The 27,786-nt window shown below is 38.7% G+C and overlaps 2 protein-coding genes across 4 annotated transcripts; both read left to right on the top strand.

Moving 5' to 3' along the window:
• The first annotated feature begins 10,304 nt into the window (after window positions 1-10,304).
• LOC114283448 (putative isoprenylcysteine alpha-carbonyl methylesterase ICMEL1) lies at window positions 10,305-27,423 on the top strand. 3 transcript variants are annotated; one of them, XM_028226261.2, is made up of 11 exons: window positions 10,305-10,959; window positions 16,662-16,738; window positions 16,922-16,991; window positions 17,104-17,184; window positions 19,962-20,036; window positions 20,872-20,973; window positions 21,080-21,220; window positions 21,740-21,805; window positions 21,922-22,065; window positions 26,517-26,607; window positions 27,013-27,423. In XM_028226261.2, the coding sequence occupies exons 1-11, from the start codon at window positions 10,571-10,573 to the stop codon at window positions 27,172-27,174; spliced, it is 1,398 nt and encodes a 465-aa protein (XP_028082062.2). In that variant the 5' UTR covers window positions 10,305-10,570; the 3' UTR covers window positions 27,175-27,423. The 3 variants fall into 3 exon arrangements, with proteins under 3 accessions (XP_028082062.2, XP_028082063.2, XP_028082065.2); XM_028226262.2 differs by having other exon boundaries at window positions 10,309-10,959; window positions 16,667-16,738; XM_028226264.2 differs by lacking the exons at window positions 16,662-16,738; window positions 16,922-16,991; window positions 17,104-17,184 and having other exon boundaries at window positions 10,355-10,959.
• Window positions 22,783-23,941, top strand: LOC114311260 (uncharacterized). The gene has a single exon (XM_082892661.1). The coding sequence runs from the start codon at window positions 22,918-22,920 to the stop codon at window positions 23,845-23,847; it is 930 nt and encodes a 309-aa protein (XP_082748787.1). The 5' UTR covers window positions 22,783-22,917; the 3' UTR covers window positions 23,848-23,941.
• Window positions 27,424-27,786: the final 363 nt, after the last annotated feature.

Raw genomic sequence — 27,786 nt, 5'->3', positions numbered from 1 at the left:
AAGTATGATTAAGGAAATCATAAGATTGCATTAAAATATCTCTGAATTGAACAGAGGCAATTAGTATGGTATCCTTGTGTTATTTATAGCATTTATGATTGCTATGTAACTATGCTTGAAAGCAAAGATGAGACTACCTGTTATTGTGGGTGAATATTTTTTGAATTTTTAAATTCCAAATATATTCTTAAATTGGTGGCTCCTAGTGAGTACAAGATCACTGATCACAGAGATAGAAAACTGGTGGTTCCTAAGTGGTGTTAGACCACTGGCTACAAAGTTATGAGATTGTGGTTCCTAGTAGTGAACATATTACTGATCACATGTCAAGACATCATGGTTCCTAGTAATAGAGAGGCTATTGGTCATATGTCAAGACATGATGATTCCTAGTAATGAAAGAGTCTATTGATCCTATGTCAGGACGTTGTGATTCCTAGTAGTAAAGTGACTACTGATCACAAGTTAAGACATTGTGATTCCTAGTAGTAGAAAGTCTACTGACCACATGTTGAGAAATTAGTGATTCCTAGTGATAAGATTACTGGCCATGTTATGAAGTTCCGAATAGTAGAATACTGAACACTGGATTTGTGTTTCCTACTAGTAAGACTATTGGGTTCAGAGTAATAGGTTGGACCAAATATATTTGGGTGCCTAATTCGATTGATGACATTCTGGGAATGTATTTACTGTGATATGATTTTGAGAGTTTCATAATCATTGTGACACAAGGATTTGTTTAAAACTTTGTATAAATTCTACAAAGAAGACCTGATTATCCGACTCCGTAATGAGGAAGATAATAGAAAGAAAGGAGGGAGTACCTCCTCAGTGAAGGCCAATGTCATTGAGCATGGCAAATTTTCTGGGATGAGGAAGAAGCCCCCCCTTGAACAAGGGCTCTAAGTTGGGGCCAAGGGGTGGTGTTGCAAAGAAGCTGGCATACAAGCCGCAGGAACCTGGTTATCGGTTCTTTGGGAAGTGCTACAACTGTGGTAGTGAGGCTTTTAGTTTTACTAGGGCTACACGCCATATCTGCTCCGAGAAGGAGCTGTTTACAACTTTTGAACCGGTTACAAACGGTGAGAAGTTGTTTATGGGAAATTCTACTACCTCATTTGTTGAGGGAAAGGTGGTCCTGAAGTTAACCTCAGGAAAAGAGCTAACCTTGAATGAAGTCCTATATGTTCCGGACATTCCTTAGAATCTTATCTCAAGGTCTCTTTTCAGTAAACATGTTTTTCGCATGGTTTTTTGAGTTCGACAAGGTCGTTCTGACGAAACACAAGTGTGAAACTCGTGTTGAAGCAAAGTGGACAAGATCCCGTATGAGTTATGGAAAGGCGTTAAGCCTTCTTATAAATTCTTACAAATGTGGGGGTGTCTTGCAATAGTGGCGATTCCTACACCCTAACGGGTTAGGATAGGCCTAAAATACGTGGATTGTATATTCATTGGTTATGCACATAATAGTGGGCCATATCGGTTTCTTGTACAAAAGTCTGAAATTCCAGACATACACAAGAATACCATCATGGAGTCAAGAAATGCATGTTTCTTTGAAGACATTTTTCCTTGCCAAACCTTAGAAGCAGTTATGAGGTTTTGGAGCAATTTGGTGAGCTTGCTAATGATGATGATCATTTTGATGATCAAGTTGAGAATTAAGGTGATGATCATCCTAGAAGGAGTAAAAGGGCTTGGATGTCCAAGTCCTTTGATTCAAACTTCTTGACTTATATGGTTGAGAGCGAACCTCAAACTTTTCACGAAACTGTGACTTCTCTTGAGAGTCCTTGATGGAAAGAAGCGATCAAAAGTAAGATTGACTCCATCTTACAGAACCACATCTGGGAGTTGGTAGATTTACCTCTAGGTTTTAAGCCTTTAGGCTGCAAATGGATTTTTAAAAAGAAAGATGAAGGCCGATGGGTCTATTGACAAGTATAAGGCAAGGCTCGTTATCATAGGGTATAGGCAACGAGAAGGCCTGGAATACTTTGATACGTACTCACCTGTAACTAGGATAACATCCATTCGCATGGTGATTGCGATAACAACTTTACGCAATCTGGAGATACACCAGATGGATGTAAAGACAACTTTCTTAAATGGAGATTTGAATGAAGAAATCTACATGGAGCAACCTGAAGGGTTTTCAGCTCCAGGGCAAGGCAAGAAAGTCTGTAAACTTGTCAAATCTTTGTATGGTTTGAAGCAAGCGCCTAAACAATGGCATGAGAAGTTTGACAACGTAATGTCGTCAAGTGGGTTTTCAACGAATGTGACAAGTGTGTTTATGTCAAAGACACTAACAGAAGTTATGTTATTTTGTGTCTATATGTTAATGATATGCTCATTATAGGTAGTAACGATGAAATGATCAAAACTACTAAGAAGTTGTTAAACTCTAAGTTTGACATGAAGGATATGGGCATTGCAGATGTTATTCTAGGAATTAAGATTACCAGAACATCTGGTGGAATTGTACTTTCTCAGTCTCTTTATGTTGATAAGATACTTGAGAAGTTTAGTGGATCAGATACGAGTGTGTCATTGACACCTGTAGACTTAAGTCTACATTTTACCAAGAATAATAAAGAGAGTGTCTCTCAGTTAGAATATTCTCGGGTAATTGGAAGTTTAATGTATCTGATGAGTTGTACTAGGTCGGATATAGCTTACTCGGTTAGCAGGCTTAGTAGATACACAAGTAATCCCGATGCTTCTCATTGGAAGGGCATTGTGCGGGTGTTAAGGTATTTACGCTACACTCGGGATTATAGGCTGCATTATACTTGATATCCAGTGATGCTAGAAGGCTATAGTGACGCGAATTGGATATCTGATATAAAGGACTCAAAGTTCACCAGTGGATTTGTGTTCACTCTTGGTGGGCAGCTGTGTCTTGGAAATCTTCCAAGCAAACGTGTATATCTAGATCAACGATGGAATAAGAGTTTATTGCTTTGGATAAAGCAACGGAAGAAGCTGAATGGCTTCACCATTTCATTGAAGATATGCCACGTTGGTCTAAACCTGTGTCATCTATTTGTATTCATTGTGATAGTCAATCTGCAATTGGTAGGGTACAAAGTACTATGTATAATGGAAAGTCTAGACATATCCGTCGTAGACATAATTCCATACGATAACTACTCTCGAATGGAGTTATCTCTTTAGACTATGTAAAGTTTAAGGACAACATTGCGGATCCGCTAACCAAAGGGTTAAATCGAGTGTTAGTTGAAACGTCGTCAAAGGGAATGAGGTTGAGGCCTTTGGAAGTTACCAGAATGGAAACCCAACCTAGTTGACTAGAAATCCCAAGATCTAGGTTCAATGGGACAACCTAATTGCGTGTAACGGTGGTATGTCACTGAGGAGGTTAAACCTCCAGCCATTTGTAACAAGCCCGCGGGGGGAACCTCATGCTACAGTTCGGACTCTCGATTTGTGTCACGGTTCTTAATCTGAACCAAAGAGTCCAAATCTGGCAAATCTTTTGAGAAAACAGATTTTTTGAAAAAGTAGTGCCAAACATGGACTGCTTTGCCAGATACAGAGTCGCCACCTAAATATTTTTAAAATGGGGAAATTTAGGAAACCCTGACTCGGTGCCGAAGGCCACATGTCCGTCATCACCGGAGTTGTCTCGGCTCGGGAGCTTGGGTACGATCGGGGAAGGTCAGCTATGAGCACCCCCTCTCGCCCGATCCGAAGATCGGCCTCTACTAACCGTGATATCCAATTTTGAAAACGTTATGTGTTCTTAGTCCGGTTATTAGCCTAGAATTACTATGTTGTGCGCGCAGCAAACAAGTATAGACCAAATCACCCAAATCGGAACAAAACATTTCATGTTTGTTTTGAAAATGGTTTGCTACTCGCAAGTAGGCTAAAATGCAGATTTTGCCACCCTCAAGTGGGCTTTTAGAGAAGATGATTTTGCCACTATTTAGTGGGCTTAAAACTCACAGTTTTAATGCATTATTCCAATTTAAGCAATTTGACCTCCACCCACAGGCATTCAAGCAGTTTATCTCATGTAAGCACTTAGCCGCATGGCAAGCATGCTGTCATGGCAATATTCACACTCATGCGATATGCTAAAGCGGAAATACTTACATAGTACTCCATGCCAAAACAAAGAACTTGTTAGCAAACATGCATGATCCAAGTCCATGTTAAATGCCTAATGCATCGCATACAAAATGTTGCTAGAATAGGCTCGGCTATCCTAAACATGTCATGTGAAAATGCACAATTATCACGTATTCAGTTTGGGAATTGAAGTATTGATGCAGTTAGCGTGATGTACCGAGCCTAATGCATGCAATACAAATGCATGGATGCACGCATGCATAGCATAAGGTATGCTGAATTTAAACATGTCCTAATACTAACCATTAAAGCGGGTAAGTAAAAGGGAAGAAAGAAGTGAGGTTGGAAGACATACACACACTCACCCACACTTATTACAGATTTGCCCTCGCTCGGAGGGACCGAATAAATATTACAAATTAATTAACTACGCAAGCTAATTAATATTACAAATTGCCTAATTTAATTAACAAATTAAAATAGGCTAAGAAAAACAGTAAACGCCTCGAGAAGCGCGCCGCCATGCACAAGCTGCCTCTGTTTTCCTTCTTTCACTCCTCTGGAGGCTGTCAAAACCTCAGGGTTGCATCCCTAGGCACTGGGGAGTACCACCGGCTGAGTGGAATCACCACCGGCACTGGTATATGTCCATCGGCACAAAATTGAATCTGTCGGCAGTGAAAAGGTTGCCGGCCGGCACCTTACACTGCCGGTCGGCAAAAGAAAGTCTGCTGGACCTGCAACTCACAGCAACAGAGGGCAAAACAAGGCATGGCAGCACAATTCAAGGCATGTATGCATCAACCATATCCCTTATCATTGTAATGACTCAAAGGGACATGTGCCTCGGTTCTCGGACCACCAATCACGCATTTCCATGCATGATGGCCCAAAGAACCAAGTATGCAACTTTGATTTCAAATGTATGCAAACCAATCAAACAAAACTCCCAATCCCTATCACCCAAGTCAAGGGACAAGGAATGCATGCAAGATGCAATGCAACCTAGGCATACAAGCTAAGAATGCAACATGGCATGGCAATGAACTTATGCAATCATGCAAGCATACATATGGCAATGCAAATAGATGGGAAGATGGTCTTATACATGAATTAGGTAGCTCTAATAAGGCCTAAAACAGTGGCCAATGGAAGAAAATGAAGTGCCTCGAAATGCGTGCGCACGGGCACGCAAACCGAGGCAATGGCATATGCAATGCAATGGCTAAAATGGAATATAGAATGCAACATGGACTTATACTAACATGAGAGAGCCTCAGCCACACTCACATAAGAGGCCGATGGATGAAAATGAAGTGCCTCGAAATGCGTGCGCACGGGCACGCAAACCGAGGCAATGGCATATGCAATGCAATGGCACGGAAAATGATATGCAAACATGCCAATGGGATTTCAGCACTGAAATGTGGGGGAAAACAGCCCCGAAATGAGGCGAAAACACACCCGATGCATGGAATAGTCCCGAAACATGGACTTTTGGCACCCGAAATAGCTTACAGCTATACAAAGCATGCACAATATGGACATGGAGCATGAATACAGAAGCAAAACAGCTTCAAAATAAGCATTTTTCTAGTACAAGTCATGGCCAAACAACAAGCAAACATAGGGCAACAATGGCATGCAAAAATGGCCCTAAACATGAGGTTATGAAGCAACTCACAGCTGCTAACTCCAAACAGGTTAGGGCCCTTCAACAACATTGAAGAGGGGCCCAAAATAAGACTATTTACAGTTTATGGCAGCCCCAAAAACAGTATAAAAATATATTAGAAATGCAATGCAAAAATGAGGCTCAAAAGTGGATATAACATGAGGTATACAAAACATTCACCAAACAAGAAAATACCCTTAATAAAACATGTTCAGGAGGTCAAAATAAATCCACTTTTAGTTCGGACCAAGGTCCCAAAACAGCAACATCAGGGGCTGCCAAGACATACAAAAATGGGACCAAAAAGAGGATATAAAGGGAAGTACAACATGGAAGTCCCAAACAGTGTTGAGCCCTTCTTCAATGTTGAAGAGGGGCTCAAAATAAGCCTATTTTCAGTTTACATCAGGCTCTAAAACAGATCACACACAAGCCAAAAATTCTATGCAAGATTATGGCATTCAAGGAGGATATTGAAGCAAGTGCAAGCTACTGTCCTCAAACAGCAAGAGGTCCTCAATCAAACATGAAGAGGACCTCAAAATATGATGATTTGAATTTTGGGTCGGAGCCCAAAAGTGCAAGAAACTATGGCTTAGATATGAAGCAAGAAAAGGCTAGAAAAGGGAAGATGAAGACTCACCCTTGAAGACCAGCAAACCAACACCTCTTGGACCAAGTTTGGGAGCTTTTAACCTCTGGAGGACAGCCTCAAGCTGCTGGAATAGGCGTTGGATGCCTTGTGCTATGAGTTGATGAAGAAATGGCCCAAGAACAAGGGTGTTTGATGGTTGAATGGGAGAGATATAGTGAGAGATAAAGGGATATCTGTATGTATATATCAGATATATCTATATATCTCTGGTTTTTTGTTCCAAGAATCCAACCTAAACAAAGGAGGAGGAGAGGTGCTTATATAAGCAAGACTAGGCACTTAACTTACAAGCTAAGTAAAGGGAAAGGGTCAAAAGGGGTTCAAGGGGGTGCAAGGCTTCTAGAGGAAGCTAAAACAGCTGGCCAAGCTTCTCCAAGAAGCTTGGCCAAAAGGTTCAAGCTTCTAGAAGGTTAAGGGGTTCAAAGGCTCACAAGGTGCAAAACAAACACACATGCACGTGGGGGATCGATTCTGTGCATTCCAGCTGGCACAGCTGGAATCCACTCAATCTGCAGAATGCTCCGGAAGGTCGTCGGCTAGCAAAAATTGCCGGTCAGCACAATAAAGTGCCGGTCGGCACAATAAATTGCCGACCGGATAAATATAGTGCCGGTGGATGGCCGGTAAGGTCAAAAAACTGCCGGTTGGTGTCCAAATTGAAGCCCCGGAAGTTATCTTTCCAATGGCGCAAACCTTGCATTAAAATTCCTCCTGTGGAAAAAGTTATGCCCATTTTGGTGAAACCGCGCAGATTTGATCCAACCGGGATGATGCCCGACTTCAACTGATCATATCTCCCCCACCCGGACTTGGCTTTAAGAGATTCTTGAGTGCAAAATGAAGCCCCGGAAGTAAGCTTTCCGACGATGGTGGCCTCATAGCTAAACTCTAAGTGTACAGACAGATAAGCCCGATTCAGCGAGGGCTGCTCAACTCGCTTCTACCCGGATTCATGCCGAACTTTTCCCAAACTAGTTTTCTCCCCTCCTTTCCTCTTTTCTTCAACTCCAAAACCCTAAGCAAAGTGTTTTGAAAGATTTGCCTCTTTTCTAGCCGAAGAAACTGATTCTTTGCCCTGCACATCTCTCAACACCGAGCAAACCATCAGTAGTGCCCAAGTCTTAAGGGCGGTCAAAAATGGGGTGTCTACACCATTCCTTCTATCAATGATACCTGCAAGTGTAGAGGTTAAGTTGAGCTTTTAATGACTCTAGTGTGTTAAACTGTTGAGCTGAGTCTAGCAGGATACTCAAGTAGAGTCACCTATGTGAGTGTGAAGTGGGGCCGCTTCTAGAAAAATTGGGCAGGCCAAGATTCTTTGAAACCACTCGCTGAACCAGGCTAGTGCCCAGGGCCATACAGGGCACACCAGTGAGAACATAATGGTGGTAGGAGTAACTCCCGTGTGAGATCTATTGTCTCAGTTTACATAAACGGCAGAGCAGTTCAAGATGTCATATTCACTGATCAGCTAGTAAACTCGATAGGTTTTCACTAGGAGAGGTTCAAAGCCAAAAGCTACCTTCTCTGATGTCGGGGTTAGTCTGTTGTACTCTCTTTCCAAGTCATTATTGTTGATCGGTGTCCGTTTGTTGAGTCATTCGGTCAATTTTTATTCATGTGGGGAATTGTTGGAAAAAATTATTTTTTAGTGACTTTAATTAAATATTAAAGTGGGTCTTAACCATCTATTTTGTTGGGTCTAAGTGGGCCAAAAACCATTGAGAATTGAATAAGAAATTGCCAAGAAATTGCCTCATGATGTTAGATTCATGAATGAGATTTTAAGGGTATTTAAATCCTTTTTTTTGGCTAAAGGGTGTGAACCCGTTGGGCATCTAAACTTTTCATCTTTCTAGAAAGGGGTTATGGATCCCGGTTAATGGGGCTTTGGTGACCAGCCATAAAGGTTGGAGGCTCTTCTTCTCTCCCCTATACATGTATAAATTAAGGCCCTCCTGTCAAGTCTCTATATAGAAATTTTTGTTTCCATTTTACAAGTCAGTTTGCCAGAAAGTTCTTACTGTGAGAGAGTGCTGCCACTGTTTTTGTTCGCTAAGCTAGACAGAGAGTGCTTCTGTCGTAACTGGTTTTTGACCGTCGTATCTTGGGAGACAGACGCCGGGATTCCTCAAGCACTCGACCCGTGAGGTGGCGAAATCTGTTTTAAGGAAACTGCTACTGTGCAGGCTTCAGTTTGGTTTCTTTATCTTTTTATTGTTTCATGTATTTCTGTTGAAATTTAGTTGTAATTATCAGCATATATTTTTGGTATATAATTTTGATTTCTTCATATATCTATTTATTTAATTTCACAATTTGAACAACACAATTTACATATATTAATAAATTTAAGTTGGTCAAGTTGAATTGGTGGCAAGTTCTGTCCAAATTCTTCACAAATTTTAAGATTATACTTATTAAAATTTATGAGTTCAAATTGTTTGAGTGGCCGTTTCTAAAAAAGATTAATGTCCAATTTATTTAATTCACAAAACAATAATATTTGTAGTTACTTTTCAAATGCATTAATCTTTTTAATTTTAAAAACATTAAAAAATTTAAAAATTGATGGTTTGGAATCTAAATAAAAAAGTAACATTTTTTTTTTCCCCCAAATTCCTTTTGGTTTTAGTTTTTTGTTCCTATCAAATTAGTATATTATCGCTTTTATGTCCTGTGTAGTGTAAAATAATTTTAAAAGTAAACAAGTTGAAAAAAATTTAAAAAGAGTTCCCTAAAAAAATAAATAAAAGAAAAACAATTTTTCTTTCGTTTTTCTTTTAGTGAATTATTTTTTTCCCCCTCTTAAAACCAAGCAAATCAGTCATTCTCTACTATTAACCAGATAAAAAAACGAAAGGGCCGGTAGCCTAATTAGCTATTTAAGCCCAATTACGTAAAATCCAGTCCATATCCATCTATCTTAAGATTGAAAATTTTATGATAATATTAATACCGACTCTTTTGAAAAGTGAATTAATAGTTACTTCTTAATTTTAACTCATTTTAAAATTATATCATTTCTCTTATTTTTATATATATGTTTAAAATTTTCAAAATTAACTTTTAATTATCTCTCCAAAACAACCCTACAATTTAAATATGAAGTCTTTTTATTTTGGGTAAGTAAAATTTAAATGTGAAGTCAAATCTAATTAAACAGAATTTCAAAATATAAGGTTGCGTTTGATAGAGTTTTGTAAATATGACTTAAGAGTATGAGTTGTATTTTGAGTTTGTGAGGTTTGAAATTATGATTTGAGTGTGAAAAATTTGTTTGGTAAAGAGTTTTGAAAATAGTTTAGAGAGTTTTGAATTGAATGGAGAATTGTTGATGTGACATTTGATATTTGATATAAAAAATTACAACTCATAACCAAATATGCAACTCAAAATTATTTTAAAGCACATAAATTTTTTTAAAAAATTCAGAAAATATTTTTTTCGAATATATAAAAATTACCATATCAATTGCAAAAAAAATAAAAAATAAAAAATTCATTATTCCGGTCAACCGGTGGGACGACCAGTTAGGCAAAATTTGCAAAAAAAAAATTCCGAAAACCGTGTCTGTTTCAGAGTTCTGTGCATCCAAAACTCGTTTCAAACATCATTTGCAAATGTAGGTGTAGAATCATATTTTAAAAACACAACCAAACAGAGCCTAAAATTTTTTGAAGAAAAACCAAAATTGACTAAGCAAGAAAAAAAAATACTAAAAATTCAATTTCAAACCATACCACACCCTCAAGCTGCTCTCACCAAACATTAAAAGGAATGAAATCAAAGAAAATAAATTAAAAGGACATGCACAAAAAGAAAAAAGAAAAAGAAAAAGAAAAGCAAAGGACCAATCACAATCGTCTCCAAAAACAAAGTAGGAAAACGCCTACCCTAACGCAACAAGTGGCACCAACCAGTTCGTTTCATGGTCCACCAATCAAACAACCTTCTTTCTCTCTCTCTCTCTCTCTCTCTCTCTCTCTATACCAACCACCTACCTGCAATTCATTCAAAATTGTCCAACTGAAAATCCAGACTTTCTCAACAATCATACTCTTCCACAATTCTGTGTGTGTGTGTGTGTAATATAGGAGGATTAGATTTAGATTAGATTAGATTATAGAAAAATGAATTCACAGATCCTTCCTATATCTAACCCATCTTCATCCCTAGCGATACCAACAGGTGCAGCAGCAACAATGTTTCTGACATCACAAGACGATTTATCAGCCACTCGTCTTCTCATTTCTCCACAATTTGACGATGACAAGCCCCCTGAAGTCAAACCCTTTTTGCCTAGGTCTTCAAGTTTCACCACCACCACCACAACCGCCGTCGCCGGCAGCAGCCCCAATTTTTACCAGAAACGACGTCGTCGGACGGCCAGCGACAACTCTTTCTCTTTTCTCTCCTGTAACGGCGGCGGCGGTACTGGCCGCGGCCAGGCGTTTCGTGAGGGATTTCTGTGTGGTGAATCGATTACTCGCCATTGCTCTGACCTCTTGCGATATCTTGGGTAACAATTCTCACTTCTATCTCCTTTTTTTTTTTCTTTCAAATTTTTGTTTTTGTGTGGATCTGCTCTGTTATTTATTTATTTATTTTTTTCTAGTGTATTTTCAATTGAATTTTATTTTTTATTTTTGAAATAAGTTCGGTTTTGTGTGTCGTTGGAGTTTCATAGAGTCGCAATTTGGCTTGAATATGACAATTTCGGTACCTAATGGTAGTGCTAAAATGCTAAATGGATAGTCAAAGTCAAATTTTAGCAGTGTTGCCTTGTGAAAAATGCTAAATTTTAACAATGTTGCTTCAATGGTGCGCAAGCTCCTAGCTCTTGCCAAAATTTGGCATTTTGCCAACCCTTTGATCATGCCATTGGAGTTTAGTGGTTGGATGAAATTACTATAATTTGTTGGCAATAAATCTTCCTAAAACTCTTATATCTATATGACAATGGAAGCATACCCAAAATAAATATGCTACAAATACAATATTTAACGTGGTTCGGTCCCAATAGCTACATGTATAGGAGAAAGAGGTAAATCCACTATGTATAATAGAGAGTGCAGTGATAAGATGAAAATATACAACGACACCAATACCTGAGACCCCTACTTAAGAGTAATTGTGCCCTTGAGCCCCAAAACCATATAGGTTTCCTGCTTACTGGTATTTTACATCTCACACTCCTCACCTCTATCACTCACCCCATTGACAGCTCTCACTCTCTCACTCACACATTGGAGTCTCTCTCTCTAACTTGGAGAGAACTCTCTCACTTTCAACTCATTTCATACCCCCATATTTATATATAACACAAGATAGTTGAGGAGATGTACAAAAATATCTCTTGGTCTTCCCAAGTCTTGGTTTCCGCGTACCAAATGAATAACCCATTGCCATAGCTCTTACATATCCCAAGCAAAGTGCAAACTGGCAGCTACCTTGAGTAACCGTGTACTGCCATCTATGGCATAAAACCAATATAAAGTCTTTACATTGTTCTGTGCCAGTGCCACCAAGCTAGGAAGCTCTCACATAGCATAAATATACATAGGCATTACATTACTACATCAAACATGTAGCTTCCCAAGGAGTCCCACCGCAACATCACACTTCTAGCACCTTTTCTTACTACGTTGTTTGTTCACATGCTGGAACATTAATTATATACATCAAACCTTTTGATATTCCAAAAAATCATTTATATGGACAGAAAAACCTAACATAATTGAACAACAGCAAACACAACAGCAACTCCATTTGAGTTGCTCATAGCACTCATATAATAGTCAGAGTTGGCATGTAAGAAGCAGCAAAGGGCACATAGGGGTCCTTGCTAGGTGCAATGATAAGGATTTGAGTTTCGATGCATGAAAATGCAGGTTTAAATTAAGATTGGGACTACGGAAAAAAATTTCAGAGTTCAGATCTGCAACTAGTGCACTCTTCTTAGCACCTGATTGAAAGGGGTGACATTGGGTAATGCCCGTCTTTTAATTTGTGTTTGTAATTTTTTAAGCATCAGAAATGAGTAAATTGTGTAGTTATTACATATTAAGAGGCACTTAAATGCGTTCTATGTCCTAGTTATAGAGGTTTTCAGTAGATTGTTATCTAGGGTTGTGCATGTAGGTTTGTTGAAGGGTTTTAGTGTGGGTTTGCCATTTGAGACTGTAATTGGGGTGTCTCATTTATTGTATGCGGATGATGCTTTGATTTTTTAAAATGCGGATGTGGAGCAGTTGGGTTACTTACAATGTGTTTTGCTTTGTTTTGAAGTAGTCTCGGGTTTACGGATTAGTTTTAGCAAGTCAGAGTTGATCCCGGTGGGGAAGGTTGGGAGGCTGCTAGTGTTAGCGGTGGTTCTAGGCTGTAAGGTGGCAACTTTGCCAGCGACTCATTTGGGACTGCCGTTGGGTGCTAGTTTCAAGGCGAAAGAGGTGCGGGATGGGGTGGTAGAGCGGGTGCAGCGTCATTTGGCGGGTGGAAGAGGCAATATCTATCGAAAGGGGGAAGGTTGACGTTGATCAAGAGTGTGTTGAGTAGTATTCCAACCTATTTTATGTCATTGCATGTTATCCCGTTTCTATGGCTGGGCAGTTGGAGAAACTTAAGAGGGATTTCTTATGGGGGAGTGGAGGAGAGGACTTCTGATATCGCTTGGTTGATTGGGGGCGGATTTGCCGCTTAAGGAGGTGGGTGGTTTGGGAGTGCGTTGTTTGGTGCAGTTTAATAGGGCATTGTTAGGGAAGTGGTTGTGGCAGTTTGCTTGGGAGCGGGATCGTTAATGGCGCAGGTTGATTGCTTCCAAGTTTGGGGTGGATAAGGGGGATTGGCGGTCGGGGGATGTGATGGGGTCTCATGGGTGGGGCCTGTGGAAAGGGCTTTGATTGGGGAGGGGGGGAGTTTTGGGATAGGGTGAATTTTTGGGTGGAAGGATAGGTGGTGTGGGGAGGTTGTGTCGGAGATGCGATTCCCTTTGATCTTTGGCATTGCCAGGGATTGGGAGGCCACTATTGTTTCTTGTTTGGGGGGTGGAGATGTGGTGGTTTGGGATATTCTGCTTCGGTGCTAAGTTCAGGATTGGGAGGTTGGTCAATTGGGGGAGTTGTTTAGTTTTTCATATGGGTTGGGGCTCTCATGTAAGGGGGAAGATGTGTGTTGGTTTGGAATGTGGTGGGTGCTAAAGGTCAATTTTCTGTTTGGTCCTTTTATTGGAGTTTATGAGGGAGGTGGTAGGAGCGTTTCCTTGGAGGAGTATTTGGGTGCCTCGAGTTCCTTCTAAGGTGGTTTTCTTCTTACGGACTGTTGCTTTGGGTCAGAATCTTACAATTGACAATTTGGTTCGTTGAGGGCATGTGATAGTGAATCGCTATTGTATGTGTTGTGATAATGTGGAGTCGGTTGGTCATTTATTTCTTCATTGTTCCGTTGCTTTGCATCTTTGGGGGCTGATTTGTTCTCTTTTTAGGATTATTTGGGTACAGCCAAAGGGGGTTGTGGATATGCTGTGGAGTTGGAGGGGGGCTCGGGTTGGGTGGCATTGGCGACAGGTGTAGTCGTTAGTGCTTTTTTGTTTGATGTGGTTGGTTTAGTTGGGGAGGAATAAGCGAACTTTTCAAGAGATTTATCATTCGGTGTCGTGTATAGAGAATCGACTTTAGTTACTATGTATAGTTGGCTAGAGAGTAGTGTTGATCCAGATTTGTTTGCTTTCTTAGATTTTTTGAATGATGAAATTAGTTAGGTGTGTTTCGTTTTTCTTTTCTGGTTTCCTTATATTCTTTGCATCATCTTAATACTTTCTCAATAGAGTTTTATTATTTATCAAAAAAATAAAATAAATGCTTTCTATGTCCTCAGATTTGCATTATGGTGTATGAAGTAGATTTATTTTAATATCAAATGTTGATGAAGTGGTGCTCACAGAACCAAGCACATACTGCTGATAAATCAAGATTCTTAAATTTGTATCATCGTAAGGGTTATTAGTGCTAGGAATATATTGGTGGATTTTAAGGAACAAAGGGTATCAAGTGTTATGGTCTTGTGCCGTCTTTGTAACTTTTTGGGTTCTATGGTTGGAAAGAAATGCGCAGTTGTTCGAAGATAAATTTCGGGAAGTGGACTGTTTATGGGATAAAGTTTGTTACTTAACTTTCTTTTGGGCTTCGGGGAATTCTCTCTTTAAGGGGGTGCCACTTTTTTTGTTAGCTAGTGCAGTGTTGTGAGGCGTAGTGAGGCGCAGGTGCAACGCGAGGCGAGTTGAAGAAGGCGCGCGCCTTTTGCACAACTTGGCTAGGCGAACAAAGGCCTGTTTGCAACTTTTTCTTTCTTGTTTTCTGATTGAATATAACAGTTGATATCGTGTTTTTAAAGGCCTCAATCATAGAGGATTAGAAATCTGAGCTATACTACTCAATACCCAAGCCCAAATCGATTCGAAATGCCCTGATCAATTCGAAAGAAAGAAGAAATCTTGCGGTGTCTCTTCTCTTCCCTTCAGCTCGTCTAGTCTCATCTTTGGCCTAGGTGAGTTCTTCTTTTGCTTCTTCTTCTTCTCTTTCTCCTTCTCTCTTCTTCTTCGCTGCCTGGGTTCTTCTTTTTCGACTTATTTTTGGGTACGTCTTCGACTTGCTCTCTGCTTTTTTTCTTTTTCCTATTCTTTGTTGGGCTGGCTAGGTTCTTCTTTTTCTTCTTCTTCATTGCTATATCTAGATTTTTTTTTTTTTTTTTTTTTTTTTTTTTTTTTTTTTCTTTGATGCTGTGTTGTGTTCTTGAAATTTCTTGAAATGTTAAGACTAATATTCAGCGTGTTTGGTTTCAATTTTCTGAATTCAATTTTTTGAAAATTGAGTTTTTTTATTTTTTGTGTTTTTTTTATATTTATGTTTAGTGAATATTTTTAAAATTTTAAACATTTTTTGTACTTTTTTGGATGCATCTTACTTAGATTTGTCTTAAAAAAAATTAATAAATACAAAAAAATACGAAAAATGTATTGAATTTTTGTAATTTATTTATTTATTTGTATTTTTGGTATTTAATGAATTTTTTAAAGATTTTTTTCACAAATATTATACTTTTTAAGTATATTTATGTTAGGTGTGTCTAAAAATTAAAAAATATTCTTAAAATATTAAAAAAATTCAGTGAAAAAAAAAATGAAAAACAAAAAAGTAGAATTTTCTGAAAAGTGAATTTTGGAAATCAAAACCAAACAGAGTGATTAGTATTTGTTGTATATTTATGTTTTTAACGTTTGGTGTTTATGGTTTGTTTTTTTGTTTTTGTTTTTGTGTGAGTGTGTGTGTTAAATATAAATTATTTTATCTTTGAAAATTGAAATGTTACGTAATAAGCATTTTTATGGAAGTGAGAATTATTATATAATTTGCCTTATTTATTTATTTATTTTTAAATTGTCTTAGTATTAACATGCTATGAATCATTAGTCTATGTTAATTTATCTATTTTTTACTAAGATTGTCCGCCTTACTTCAATAAAGCCCGCGCCTCGCCTTGCGCCCCAAGAGACCTTCGGCACCTTGGTGTGCCTCGAGCCTTTAAAAACACTAAGCTAGAGATTGGATATCGGTGTGTGACATGTAGGCTTTTGCTTGAGATAATTTCATTTTCCTTTTGTAAGAGGATGTCTTATCCTCGCTCCCATTTTTGATTTATTAATAATATCTTTTGTTGATGAAAAAAAGGGGTATGAAGTTATGAGCAAATATGTTGATTTGCCAAGGTTACAAATTATAGTGAGATTATTGGAATGAACGTAATTGGAGAAGAGAAAAATGAATTCCTAGTCGTAAGTTGCCTTTTCAAGGATAGCCCGAGCCTGCAAATATGTTATTGTTATGGTTAGTGTTAGAAACTTTGATTTCAAAGACTCACTGAACATACTGAAGGCCAAATGAGAAAATTGCTTATAAGGTTGAAGAGAATTATAATTTCAGATTAACTAACAATCTCAAATGGTTGGGAGGTTGAAGAATGAAGATTCATTTGCTCTTTAATTACCGTTTTGCTCCTTGAGTCTTCTTTAAATTTTGTTTGGGTTTAGTTGAATTCCTTAATGCAGGTGACACTTAAAATGAAAAAACAATGCAACAAATGAGATAGATAACTCACATAATATTACCTCTTTCCCCTGGTATGGGTTTTGACGTTTTTGGATCTTTCTAATCATTTATTTTTATTCAGGGTAGGCTACAGATGGATGAAAAGGTTTCTTGGCCTCGGCTGTTATGCTTTCCTACTTTTCCCTGGTTTTGTTCAAGGTTTGCAACATTCCGTGATCTGTTGCATCAATTGTATAATGCTTCAACATCTTAATAGCGCATAATTTATTCTCTCACCACTAGTTTGGCATTTAAGAATTGTGGTCTGGAGTCATATTTGCCAGATTTAGTGATAAACTGCTCAGTTTGGTAGACAATAACAAAGTTCTCTGGTTTGTGCAGTTGGGTTTCACTATTTCTACTCAAGTCAGGTCCGTAGAGGTATAGTTTATGGTGATCAACCAAGAAATAGGTATGGTTTGTGATTTGGTTTATTTCTTGTGCATCTGGAGCAGTCAGTTTGTGTAAAACATTACTTCATGAATCTCATGGGATGGCTCACTGATGAAAATGTAGTTGTGCAGGCTTGATCTGTACTTACCTAAAAATAGTGATGGCCCGAAGCCAGTTGTTGCATTTGTAACTGGTGGAGCCTGGATTATTGGGTAAGTGATTGCTATGTGTGTGCTGCATTAGTGGGATGCATGAACTTCCAGTTAAAGAGACTTACATTTAAAAAATTAGTTTAGTATGCCATTTCAGCCATGTTTCGCTAAGAAGGTGAAATGGTACACTAATGGAGCAGGACAAAAAACATTTATAAGAGCACATTGGCAAGTAGAGCTGGACGCAAGTAATTTTTTTGAAGCTTTCCTATAAAGGGTATTCATATATAAGAGTAAATTACACGTACTTCCCCTAACAATTGGCAAAAATACATCTAACGCCAACAATTGCATTACACTTAACCCCTGCGGTTAGTTTACCATTATTAGATAAGATGGAATTAGATGATGTTATCATTTTTTTAATTAAAATACCAGACTTACCCTTATTCCTCTTTAGAACTAATTAATGTTATTTTCAAACTAATTCTTACTCATAATAAAATTATCCAAGTTACAAAACAAGCCCCCTTCCCTTTTCTCCTCGCTCTCTTTGAATTGTGAGAAAACCCTAATCTCTATTTCTTTCTCTTCTCCCCCTTGACCTAGCCAACCTGTCCCCCTTCCTCTTCTTCTTCATCTTCATGTGCCCCCATCCATAACTAGCGGCTTGACCCAAACTCTCCCTAAGCAAGCACCACCACCACATTGTGACCCCTACCCCATAGCCCCACCACCCTACAACACCACGACCCTTCTTCCATTCAACATGTGAAACAAAGTATAAAAATCTCAAGGAAGACCCTTGAATTAAGTGTGGTGGACTTGCAGAAAACTCCTTGTTGAGGGCCTGTGCAAATTGAAAAGCTCAACCCACATTTCTCCTTAAAACCTAGGTATTAAGAAGAGGGAATCTATAGCCTTATAACCAGCATAGATGGGGCAATTGCAGGCGATGTGGGACACATTCCAACACACCCCCCTAGACACTAGATATAGTAGTCAGACAAACGGCACATTAGTCACAGGCCTAACCAACCTCTGATATCAAATTGAAAAGCCCAACCCACATTTCTTCTTAAAACTCAGGTATTAAGGAGAGGGAATCTGGAGTCTTATAACCAACACAGATGGGGCAATTCCAGGCGATGTGGGACACATTCCAACAGTGCACTCCTGGGGATTAGTCAGGCTTTGATCTGGACAAAAAAAATAAATTAAAAAAAATAAAAAATCTAAAGAAAGAGTAAATTGAAAGAAATGGTGTCATTTGAAAATTGGCATGACTTCAAAGAAAAATCGATAGGAACCATTCATAATCATGTTTCTTGTATTATTAGACTCTTATTGTATGATTAGTTTATGTTTTCTAAGATTTTTACGTGAGGGGTATTTTGATAATTTTTATATTTGCTAACAGGGGTTGTAGTGTCACCTATGGGTTGGCTTGTGGGTCAAGTTATTTAATTGAGTTTTATTTATGTTTTTTATTTGATTCTAAATTGATTTTAGAAGTCAAAGATATTGTAATAGTTTTATTTTATTTTACTTATTTATTTTATTTTGTTCTAGTTGGTTTAGAAAGTCTTCTAGTTCTATATAAAGTTATGTAATATTTATAATTTAATGAAGTTAATATTTTAGAGAATTTTAGGAGTTTTTGAGGCTTCTTTATGGATTGTGTTATGCAATCAAACCTTAGGTGTGATGCTTAAGGGATTCTAGGAGCCTAGATTTATCTTCTTCTCTTCCATTTTCTATTCTATTTCGACAACCACAACCCTCTAGTGCATTTTCCAACATAACCCCCACATAAATCATAACCAAATCGATTGAAAACAAATTCATAGTGATGGGGTTTTTGTTGACTTCGATCATAGTCTTGTTTCTATTGGCGCGGTGATGTAGTTTTTGCAAAACTAACAAATTTGATAATTATGGTGGTCTTCTCCGACCAATGGTTGGCTGTCGTTGAGCATGACATCATAAGTACAGGTTTGGTCGAAGGATTTGAGTGGAAGGTGGGCATGGTGGTGTGAGGCAGACAACTAAGGGTGGAGGAGGGCAACTGTGGATGGAGGAGTGCAATGGTGGACGGATGAGCGATCGAGGTAGGTGGCTGGAGGTTGAGGAGGGTAGTGGTGGGTGGATAGGAATGGAGCTGGAAGGTAGTGGCTGTGGTAAGGTGGGGTGGGTATTTAGTGGAAGTGGGTGGCAATGGTTCTGTCGCTCTCTTATCCCTTTTCATTTCCTTCACCTAAAATTTATGAAACCATTGTTCATGGTGGAAAGAGCTGTAGAGTAAGAAGTTAGAGAGAGGGTGTGGGGAACCTATCGTGGTGTTGGTGGACAACCATGGAGGCTATAGACTGTGACAATGATGATTGGCGGGGGAGGGTTGACACAATGATGGTTGGGGGTTGTGAAGAAGATGGGAAGCATAGATTGGGTATCTTGAGGAAATGGGTTAAGCTAGGGCTTTTGTTGAGTTGGGGAAGGGAATGGACTATTTGGAGAGGAAGGAGATGAAAAACTTCGATGGTATTTTCATAAAATTGCTTCTTATGTTAAGTGAGTCTATGTCCATTATATAATTACCTCTTACTAATGGGCCAAGTGTATTTTTACCAACTGCCACAGGACGTCCGTGTAATTTACCCTATTTATAAATACATTGGTTGAGTTGAGCGTTGTTTTGGTTGAGTTGTGCATTGTTTGCCAAAAGAAAGAAAAATTTCGGTGTCGTTTTGCAAGTTTTCTAATTACACTAATTATGGTCATGCCCCTTAGATGCATGCTTTATTCTTGGCATGCACTGAAGCTTTTTGTTGATGCAGCTATAAAGCATGGGGTTCCCTTTTAGGGCAACAGTTATCGGACAGAGACATCATAGTGGCCTGCATAGATTACAGGTGATATGATTATACTTCAGCCTTAAAATTGCCATGTTCATGGTTCATACTACATGTTCAAGCCTTTGTTTGAATGAAGTTTTCTTACATGATATGACCTTGATACCGTACCCACTAAAGAAGTTTGTGTGTTGAAAGCAATGCTAATTTTGCAAATAGAAGCCCGCAAATATATAATGATTACAAGGATATATGGGGGTTTCTTTGGAATTGAATGACTACATGTATAATATTGATGAAATTTCATACAAGTCTATTGCATTTGTTATAGTATTCAATGCCTTTTCCCCTCTGTCTTAAACACATAGAAATAACTGAATCTTGAGATTAAAGTGACATATTGATATTGATATCTGTATTCTTTAGCAATTACAAATAATGGAATGGTTCCATCTTCACCATGTCGAACATACTTAACAATCTGTAACCTACTAACCTTCATCACCCCTGTCAATACCCGTTACCGAGGATGAACTGTTTCTCTTTTCTTTGTATCAGAAGAACTTGCAGTCGGTTCTCTGGCTTGCTACCAAAACACTCAATTCATCAGTGTTAATAGTTTATGTTGTAAAAAAGCCAGCTTTTGCACATAAAACTACTCTCTCTCTCTCTCTCTTGGTGTATAAAATAAAATTAGAATTCCAAATAATTTCATGTGTGGATTTGTGGTGTTTATTTACCCATTTCATAATAATTTTATGGATTTAATCCCAATTCATGTTTTCATTTCTTCAGCATTGAACCTCTAGTTGGGCAGTGCCTCTGTGAATATGCATTTTTCACATTAAAACTGAATTATCTGTTGCACTTATTTGATGATTGATTTTGCGTGCAGAAACTTTCCTCAGGGGACTATGAGTGATATGGTACAGGATGCTTCTCAAGGTATCTCATTTGTGTGCAATCATATTGCTGAATATGGAGGTGATCCTAACAGGTAGTAAATTTGTAAAACTTCTTTCTTTTGATATCCCATTGAATTCATATGACATGAGAATTCGGTGTTGCTAAGTCTGCCATTTTTTTTTCTTCTCTTTTGGTAGGATTTATTTAATGGGACAGTCTGCTGGTGCCCATATTGCCGCTTGTGCTCTCTTGGAGCAAGCAATTAAAGAGTCTGGTGAAGGAGAGAGCACTTCTTGGAGTGTGTCACAAATAAATGCTTATTTTGGTTTATCTGGAGGGTAAGTTTATGTTAGAATTCTAAAAGTTGGTGTAAAACCTTCTTCCCCATATTTTTTTATTTTTTAGGGTACAATTAACATATGTGGATGGTACAACTGATGAGATTTATCTATATATATTTTATGTTGGAATTGATGTGAACCATTGGATGTGACAAAATTTTGTAATGAGTGATAATTCTGAAACATTAACTCTTAGCATTGGGCAGAATGTAGTTGCCGTTGTAGTTTTTGTTAAATAATGGAAAATATATGCTCTGGCTCATCTAGGTGGAGGAATGTATTTATAGTGAGAAAATCAAGTAGTATATAGGTGCATATATTTAAAGTGAGAAAGTCAAATGGTCTATAGTAAATGCTACAAACTTCTCATTACTGTGTGATGGTACCACACCCCCTTCCACCTTTGTTCTCTAATTTCATTTTCTTAATAAAATTCAGTTCGTTTTCTATTTTTGTTGTTTCTGTTCAGTAGTTTTAGAAAAAATTTATAGTTACACTCTTTGACAACGTTAACAGGTACAATCTGTTGAACCTAGTAGATTACTTCCATAGTCGAGGACTGTACCGTTCAATCTTTTTGAGGTATATATATCTTTGTCATTTTCCCAATGTTTACCATAGACGTCAGCTATTTTGGTTAGTGGCTTATTTCATGTCTGACATCCAATGTGACCTCATGATTTTTATTACCCGTACAGCATAATGGAGGGGGAACAATCTTTGCCGCGATTTTCTCCTGAAGTAATGGTACAAGATCCAAATATTAGAAATGCAGTTTCTCTTCTACCTCCCATTGTCCTTTTTCATGGAACTGGAGATTATTCCATTCCATCAGATGCCAGGTCTGCATCCGCTTTTAAATGAACTGCAGTAACTGCATATGATATTTTTCTTTCTTTGTCTTTTATTTTTTCTGTAAATCTTGAATAAGTGTTTATGTTAATCAAATAAGCTATCTATTGTTCTGTTTTGACATAGTGTTCTCTTAAATTGTAAATTCTATCCTTCTTAATCTGTCTAATGAATGGAATATTGAGCTGTGCGTGTGGTCACCCTTCTGATTGGTTAGTAAGAAAAGCCATATGGTGATTGTAGCTATCATCTGGATGAGATGAAGGAGTTAGCCTACAAAGAAGTTTGAGGGATTAGAAAATGGAGAGAATTAGAGCATTAAAATAGCATGTTTATGTCTAAAAAGACACAGGAAATGCTTACTAATGTTGTATGAAGTTTGAGAACACGCAAAAAATTTGAGAACACATACATCTCTTTTTGAACATGGAACATAGTGAACATAGAATTAAGTTAGCTGATCCAAAATTTTCTACCTGTAGTAATGTGTTAGAATTTACCATCACCTACCACCAATTTACCATCACCTACCACCACCTACTCCTCACCTACTACACTCACCCTCTCCTATATAATGAGCCACTCACCATTTGTAACATACAATATCAATACATCAATCAATAATATACATCATTTTATTTAATATGGTATCAGAGCAAGGTTAAAGATCTTGGTGTTCTTCGCCTTCCGGCGGGCGGCAACCTTGCCTTGACCGTCCGCCGGATCTCAAATCACCAGAAATCCAGACCCAATTGTGAGTCACAAATTGTTGTTTGATTCCAAGATCTCATCATTAATTTGCAAAGAGTCTGTCTGGTCTGGTGATTGAATATTTGTACAGAATGGGCAAGTGTATAAGCTTGACAGCGTTGCAAAACCAACGCTACAGGCACTCCTTCGGCAAGGCAGGCCTCAAATCAGTGACCACCGATCTCGGTGACGGCACCGTCATGCACTTCTGGATTCCCAAGTCCCACAAACCCAACAAGCCCACTCTTCTCCTCATCCACGGCATCAACGCCATGTGGCAGTGGAACCCGTTCATATCTCGATTCTCCTCCAAATTCAACGTCTACGTCCCTGGCCTGCTCTTCTTTGGCGACTCCTACACCACCCTGCCCGACAGGACCGAGGCATTCCAGGCCCGTAGCATCATGCGGGCCATGGAGGCATACGGGGTGGCGCGGAGCATGCTTGTGGTGGGACTGAGCTATGGCGGATTTGTTGGGTACAGCATGGCGGCGCAGTTTCCGGAGGCGGTGGAGCGGCTGGTGATAGGAGCTGCTGGGGTGTGCATGGAGGAGAAGGACATGGAAGATGGGTTGTTCAAGGTCAAGAGTATAGATGAGGCTGCTACCATATTGTTGCCGCAGACCCCTGACAAGATGAGGGAGTTGGTCCAACTCACGTTTTACAAGCCGCCCAAGATCCTGCCTTCATGCGTCCTCACCGATTTCATTCGAGTGATGTGTACAGAATACCTTGAAGAAAGAAAAGAATTGATCCAAGCATTGCACCAGGACAGGAAACTCTCTGATCTTCCCAGCATAACCCAGCTTTTCTTTTTTTTATCACCCACCAACCCTTACTTTAAAACCACACTTTATTTTTTTATTATAAACCACACTTTTTGCAAAGCCCACGACACAGCTTTGCACATGCCCTTTCTGATAACATTATTTTCCTTTATTTTTTATTTTTTAATTCAATCCACTCCCTCTCTCTCTCATCCCTTTTTCTATCCACTAAACCCACTTTCATCATTTCTCTGATTCCATTACAAGCAACCCACGTGATTCTCTTCTTATTATTTCTTTCTTTTTTATTTTTCTTTCACTTTATTTTTCATCTTTTTTTCATTATTATTTCTTTGCACAAAAAAAAAAAAAAAAAAAAAAAAAAAACAATAAATAAGAATTGAAAAGCAACCCAGATAACATAACTAAATAACTAAATACATAAGCATTGAACAGCAAACAAGTGGTCAAGGAGGCTGGCAGCCATGTGCTGTCGGCCACGTTTGCTGGCAAGCAATATTATATTTTTCTTTTCGTCAAGTTTAATTATCTTATTATAATAAAAATATATATATATATATATATATATATAAATTTTCTTTTTCATCCCATCATTTCAGAACCTTTTACAGCAACCGACACATCACCACACCTTCCACCCCCAGCCTGCTTTTCCATTAATACATTTTTATTCTTATTATTTTTATTATTCTTCTTCCCACCAACAACAACAACAACAACAACAACAAAAAAAAAAAAAAAAAAAAAAAAAAGAGGAAGAAGACCAACTGCACACCAACTTATTTTATTCATATCGGGGCTCACCCCGATCACCATTTTACACCACTTCACAAAAAAAAAAAAAAAAAAACAAAAACAAAAACAAAACCAAAACCAACACAAATTGGAACAGTGGGATTTTTCGTCTCTACTCTGCCGCCGGTCTCTTCTTCTTGCCTCCGTCCTGGGCAGCCCTTGACGGTGTTGCCTCCGTGTTTCGCACTCCACTGGGCACGATCACTCCCCCCTGCTCCTCCACTGCAGCATATGGCGGACCTCCGAATCGGAACATCACGGTAGCCTTCCGCTTAAGCTCCTTGTTTTCTGCCCTTAGCACGCTTATCTCTGCTCGCGCATCCTTATACATGCGTTGGAGCAGAGCCAGTTGGGCGTTTACATGCGGCACCTCATTTGTCCTACTCTGCAGCCGGTTCGACAAATTTGTGACCGCCGTCATGGTTTCCACACATGACTTCAGAGTATACTGATTGGCCTCAATATCAGTTTGCACCGCCATTTTTTGCTCCACCGACCGCATCGGAAAGTTCAATGGAGCAAAACCAGAGGTGTTTGGTTGAGGTTCACTGGCCACCGTACCAGTTATTTCTCTTGTGGGCTCGTTCAGTTCTGGAAAGAGCGTGAGCAGGTTCTGGGTAGCTGGACGGGAAGAAGAGGCCATGTTTTTGGGTTGCTAAGTGTTTCAGAGCAGGGTTTACAGAGTGTTTCAGACTGCCAAAAAATTCAGAGGTTTCCAACTGGTTTGCACAGCCTCTGCCTCAACCTTGGTTATATAGCCGAGGCAGCCACGCGCATCGCGCGCCTCTTGCCACTAGCCGACAAACGGGCACGCAAGCCAAGGCGCCCACGTGCCTCGCCATTATGTCCGGCACACCTTTTGATGAATTGGGCACGCCTTTTGATGCACGCCTTTTGAAAAATTGAGCGCACCTTTTGAGGATGCGATTTTTTATGGGTCCGACAAGACTCTGTAAACTGTCCCGACATTGATTCCGGTTAGCTCCTTTATGGGTCCGACAAGACTCTGTAAACTGTCCCGACATTGATTCCGGTTAGCTCCTTTATAGGTCCGACAAGACTCTGTAAACTGTCCCGACATAGATTCCGGTTAGTTTCTACAAGGGTCCGACAAGACTCTGTAAACTGTCCCGACATTGATTCCGGTTAGTTTCTCTAACGGTCCGACATGACCCCATAAACTGTCTTCTACAACGGTCCGACATGACCCCATAAACTGTCTTCTACAACGGTCCGCCATGACCCCATAAACTGTCTTCTACATCGGTCAGACACCACCATCCAGTGTCCTCTACATGGTTATGACACCACCATACAGTGTCCTCTACAACGTTATGACACCACCATCCAGTGTCCTCTACCACGTTATGGCACCACCTTTCAGTGTCTTCACCAACGGTCTGACACGACCATACAGTGTCTCCTATCTTTATTTTTATTTTTATGTATTTTCTTGTTTTGTTCCTCTCTTCAAACTCAAGTTGGTTAGTTTCTATCCTCCTTGAGTTTGCGGGGGGCTGTTAGAATTTACCATCACCTACCACCAATTTACCATCACCTACCACCACCTACTCCTCACCTACTACACTCACCCTCTCCTATATAATGAGCCACTCACCATTTGTAACATACAATATCAATACATCAATCAATATGCATTCATCATATTACAAGTACTTATTTAACTTACAATCTGAAGTTCCTGTATGAACATCTTGATACATGTTTAGGTTACATAGATTGGTAAGGGTTGAAACCTATCTGCATAGTCACTACGTGAAAGTGGACTTTTAGTTGGAAATTGAAATTAGAACCCTTGATGAAGTATTTGATATGAAAATTTGAACTATGACAAAATGGAAAAAATTCTTGCCTAACGATGCAGCATGAATATGAGATTTGACATTAGTCACTCAAGGGTGAGGCTTGTTTAGCTCAAATTCGGCTAATGGTAACATCATCATTCTGATTCTAATAAGTTTATCGATTTATTCTTTTCTAGTTTTATCAAACAAGTCACAGCATGTTCATCGCATGGATAGTCAAATATTTATAGTTGGCACTGCATTTCAATTTTCCATTAATTACCTAAATGTTCTCGTGTGCAGCAAGAATTTCGCTGACACTCTGCAAAGACTTGGAGTGAAAGCTGAATCAGTTTTGTATGAAGGACGGACTCACACAGATTTATTCCTCCAGGTAATCAATTTCTCCTGAACCCAGATACTGATGTTCTTCTCTTCCATGTTCCTTAAATACTCATTTGAAATGCGATGAAAATTTTATACTTTCTTGAAATGTTTTGGAATTTTCTGGTTTAGTATCTGGGCTGTCGTCGTAGTTTCTTCTGCTTTCCTGACCAAAATTTGTCTGTATCTACTCTCTGGCGTTGTTCAAACATTTTCCTTTTCATTTGTATGTATTTTTAAATAGCACTTATTACATTCTTGTAATTTCTTATTACATAATCATACACATTTTGGGTACTAGAGGAAATGATTCTCATATGCTTCGTTCTCTTGGTGTGTGACTTCTGTTTACAATGAAAAAAATGCTTTATAATGTTTTCTATATTTATATTTTTTCGGTCCATATGCTATTTAGGATCCAATGAGAGGTGGTAAAGATCAATTGTTTGAAGATTTAGTTGGTTATATTCATGCTGGAGATGCAGAAGCACTCGCCAAAGATGCAAGCGCACCTCCAAGAAAACGACTTGTACCTGAATTCATGTTGAAGTTGGCCCGTGCTGTCAGCCCCTTTTAGTTATTTTCAGACCAGCTTACTTTACAGAAGCTCGATTCCATAATTTTGTATTTGTTCCAATCGATACATCTTCGTAAATATCACCAAAAAGAGTAAATTTTTAATAGCAAACGATAACCATTCTATTTTTGCCCCATTTTGTCTTCATTTTTGTTGTCCCTAAAAAATGTATAAACTGAAAAGTTTTTTTCCCCATTATTATAGGGCAGGTGAACATGAATAGGTACACGTTATGATCTTACTGTTGAATTTGACTTACTAATGTATTGTGCCAACTAACAGAAGTCCATTTTTAGCGCTGTTGATTAAGGAAAGTACTTTTGAAATCGTAATATCTTATCGAAGTCGAAATAAATAAATAAACCATGAAATACAAAAGCACTAAACCAAAAAATGCATGATACATATATTTGCTTCTATACCTAGATTTATTTCTACATTAGTTATTGTTTGCCGAAAGTATGCAAGTGCTAGGCATTGTCATTGGTTAGTATGTTACAAAGGCGTGAAGTAGATTTTAGTTAATGCTTAGCTCTTCATCAATTGTTGGATTACATGGATTATTCAACTACATAAATCATTTTGGTCGACAATCCGTCATTTTTGCTTTCA

Source organism: Camellia sinensis, chromosome 10 (genome assembly GCF_055761805.1).
Source record: "Camellia sinensis isolate YWXY chromosome 10, ASM5576180v1, whole genome shotgun sequence".
NCBI lineage: Eukaryota > Viridiplantae > Streptophyta > Magnoliopsida > Ericales > Theaceae > Camellia > Camellia sinensis.
Note: the sequence above shows the minus strand (reverse complement) of the source record. Positions and strands in the feature narration are given on the sequence as shown.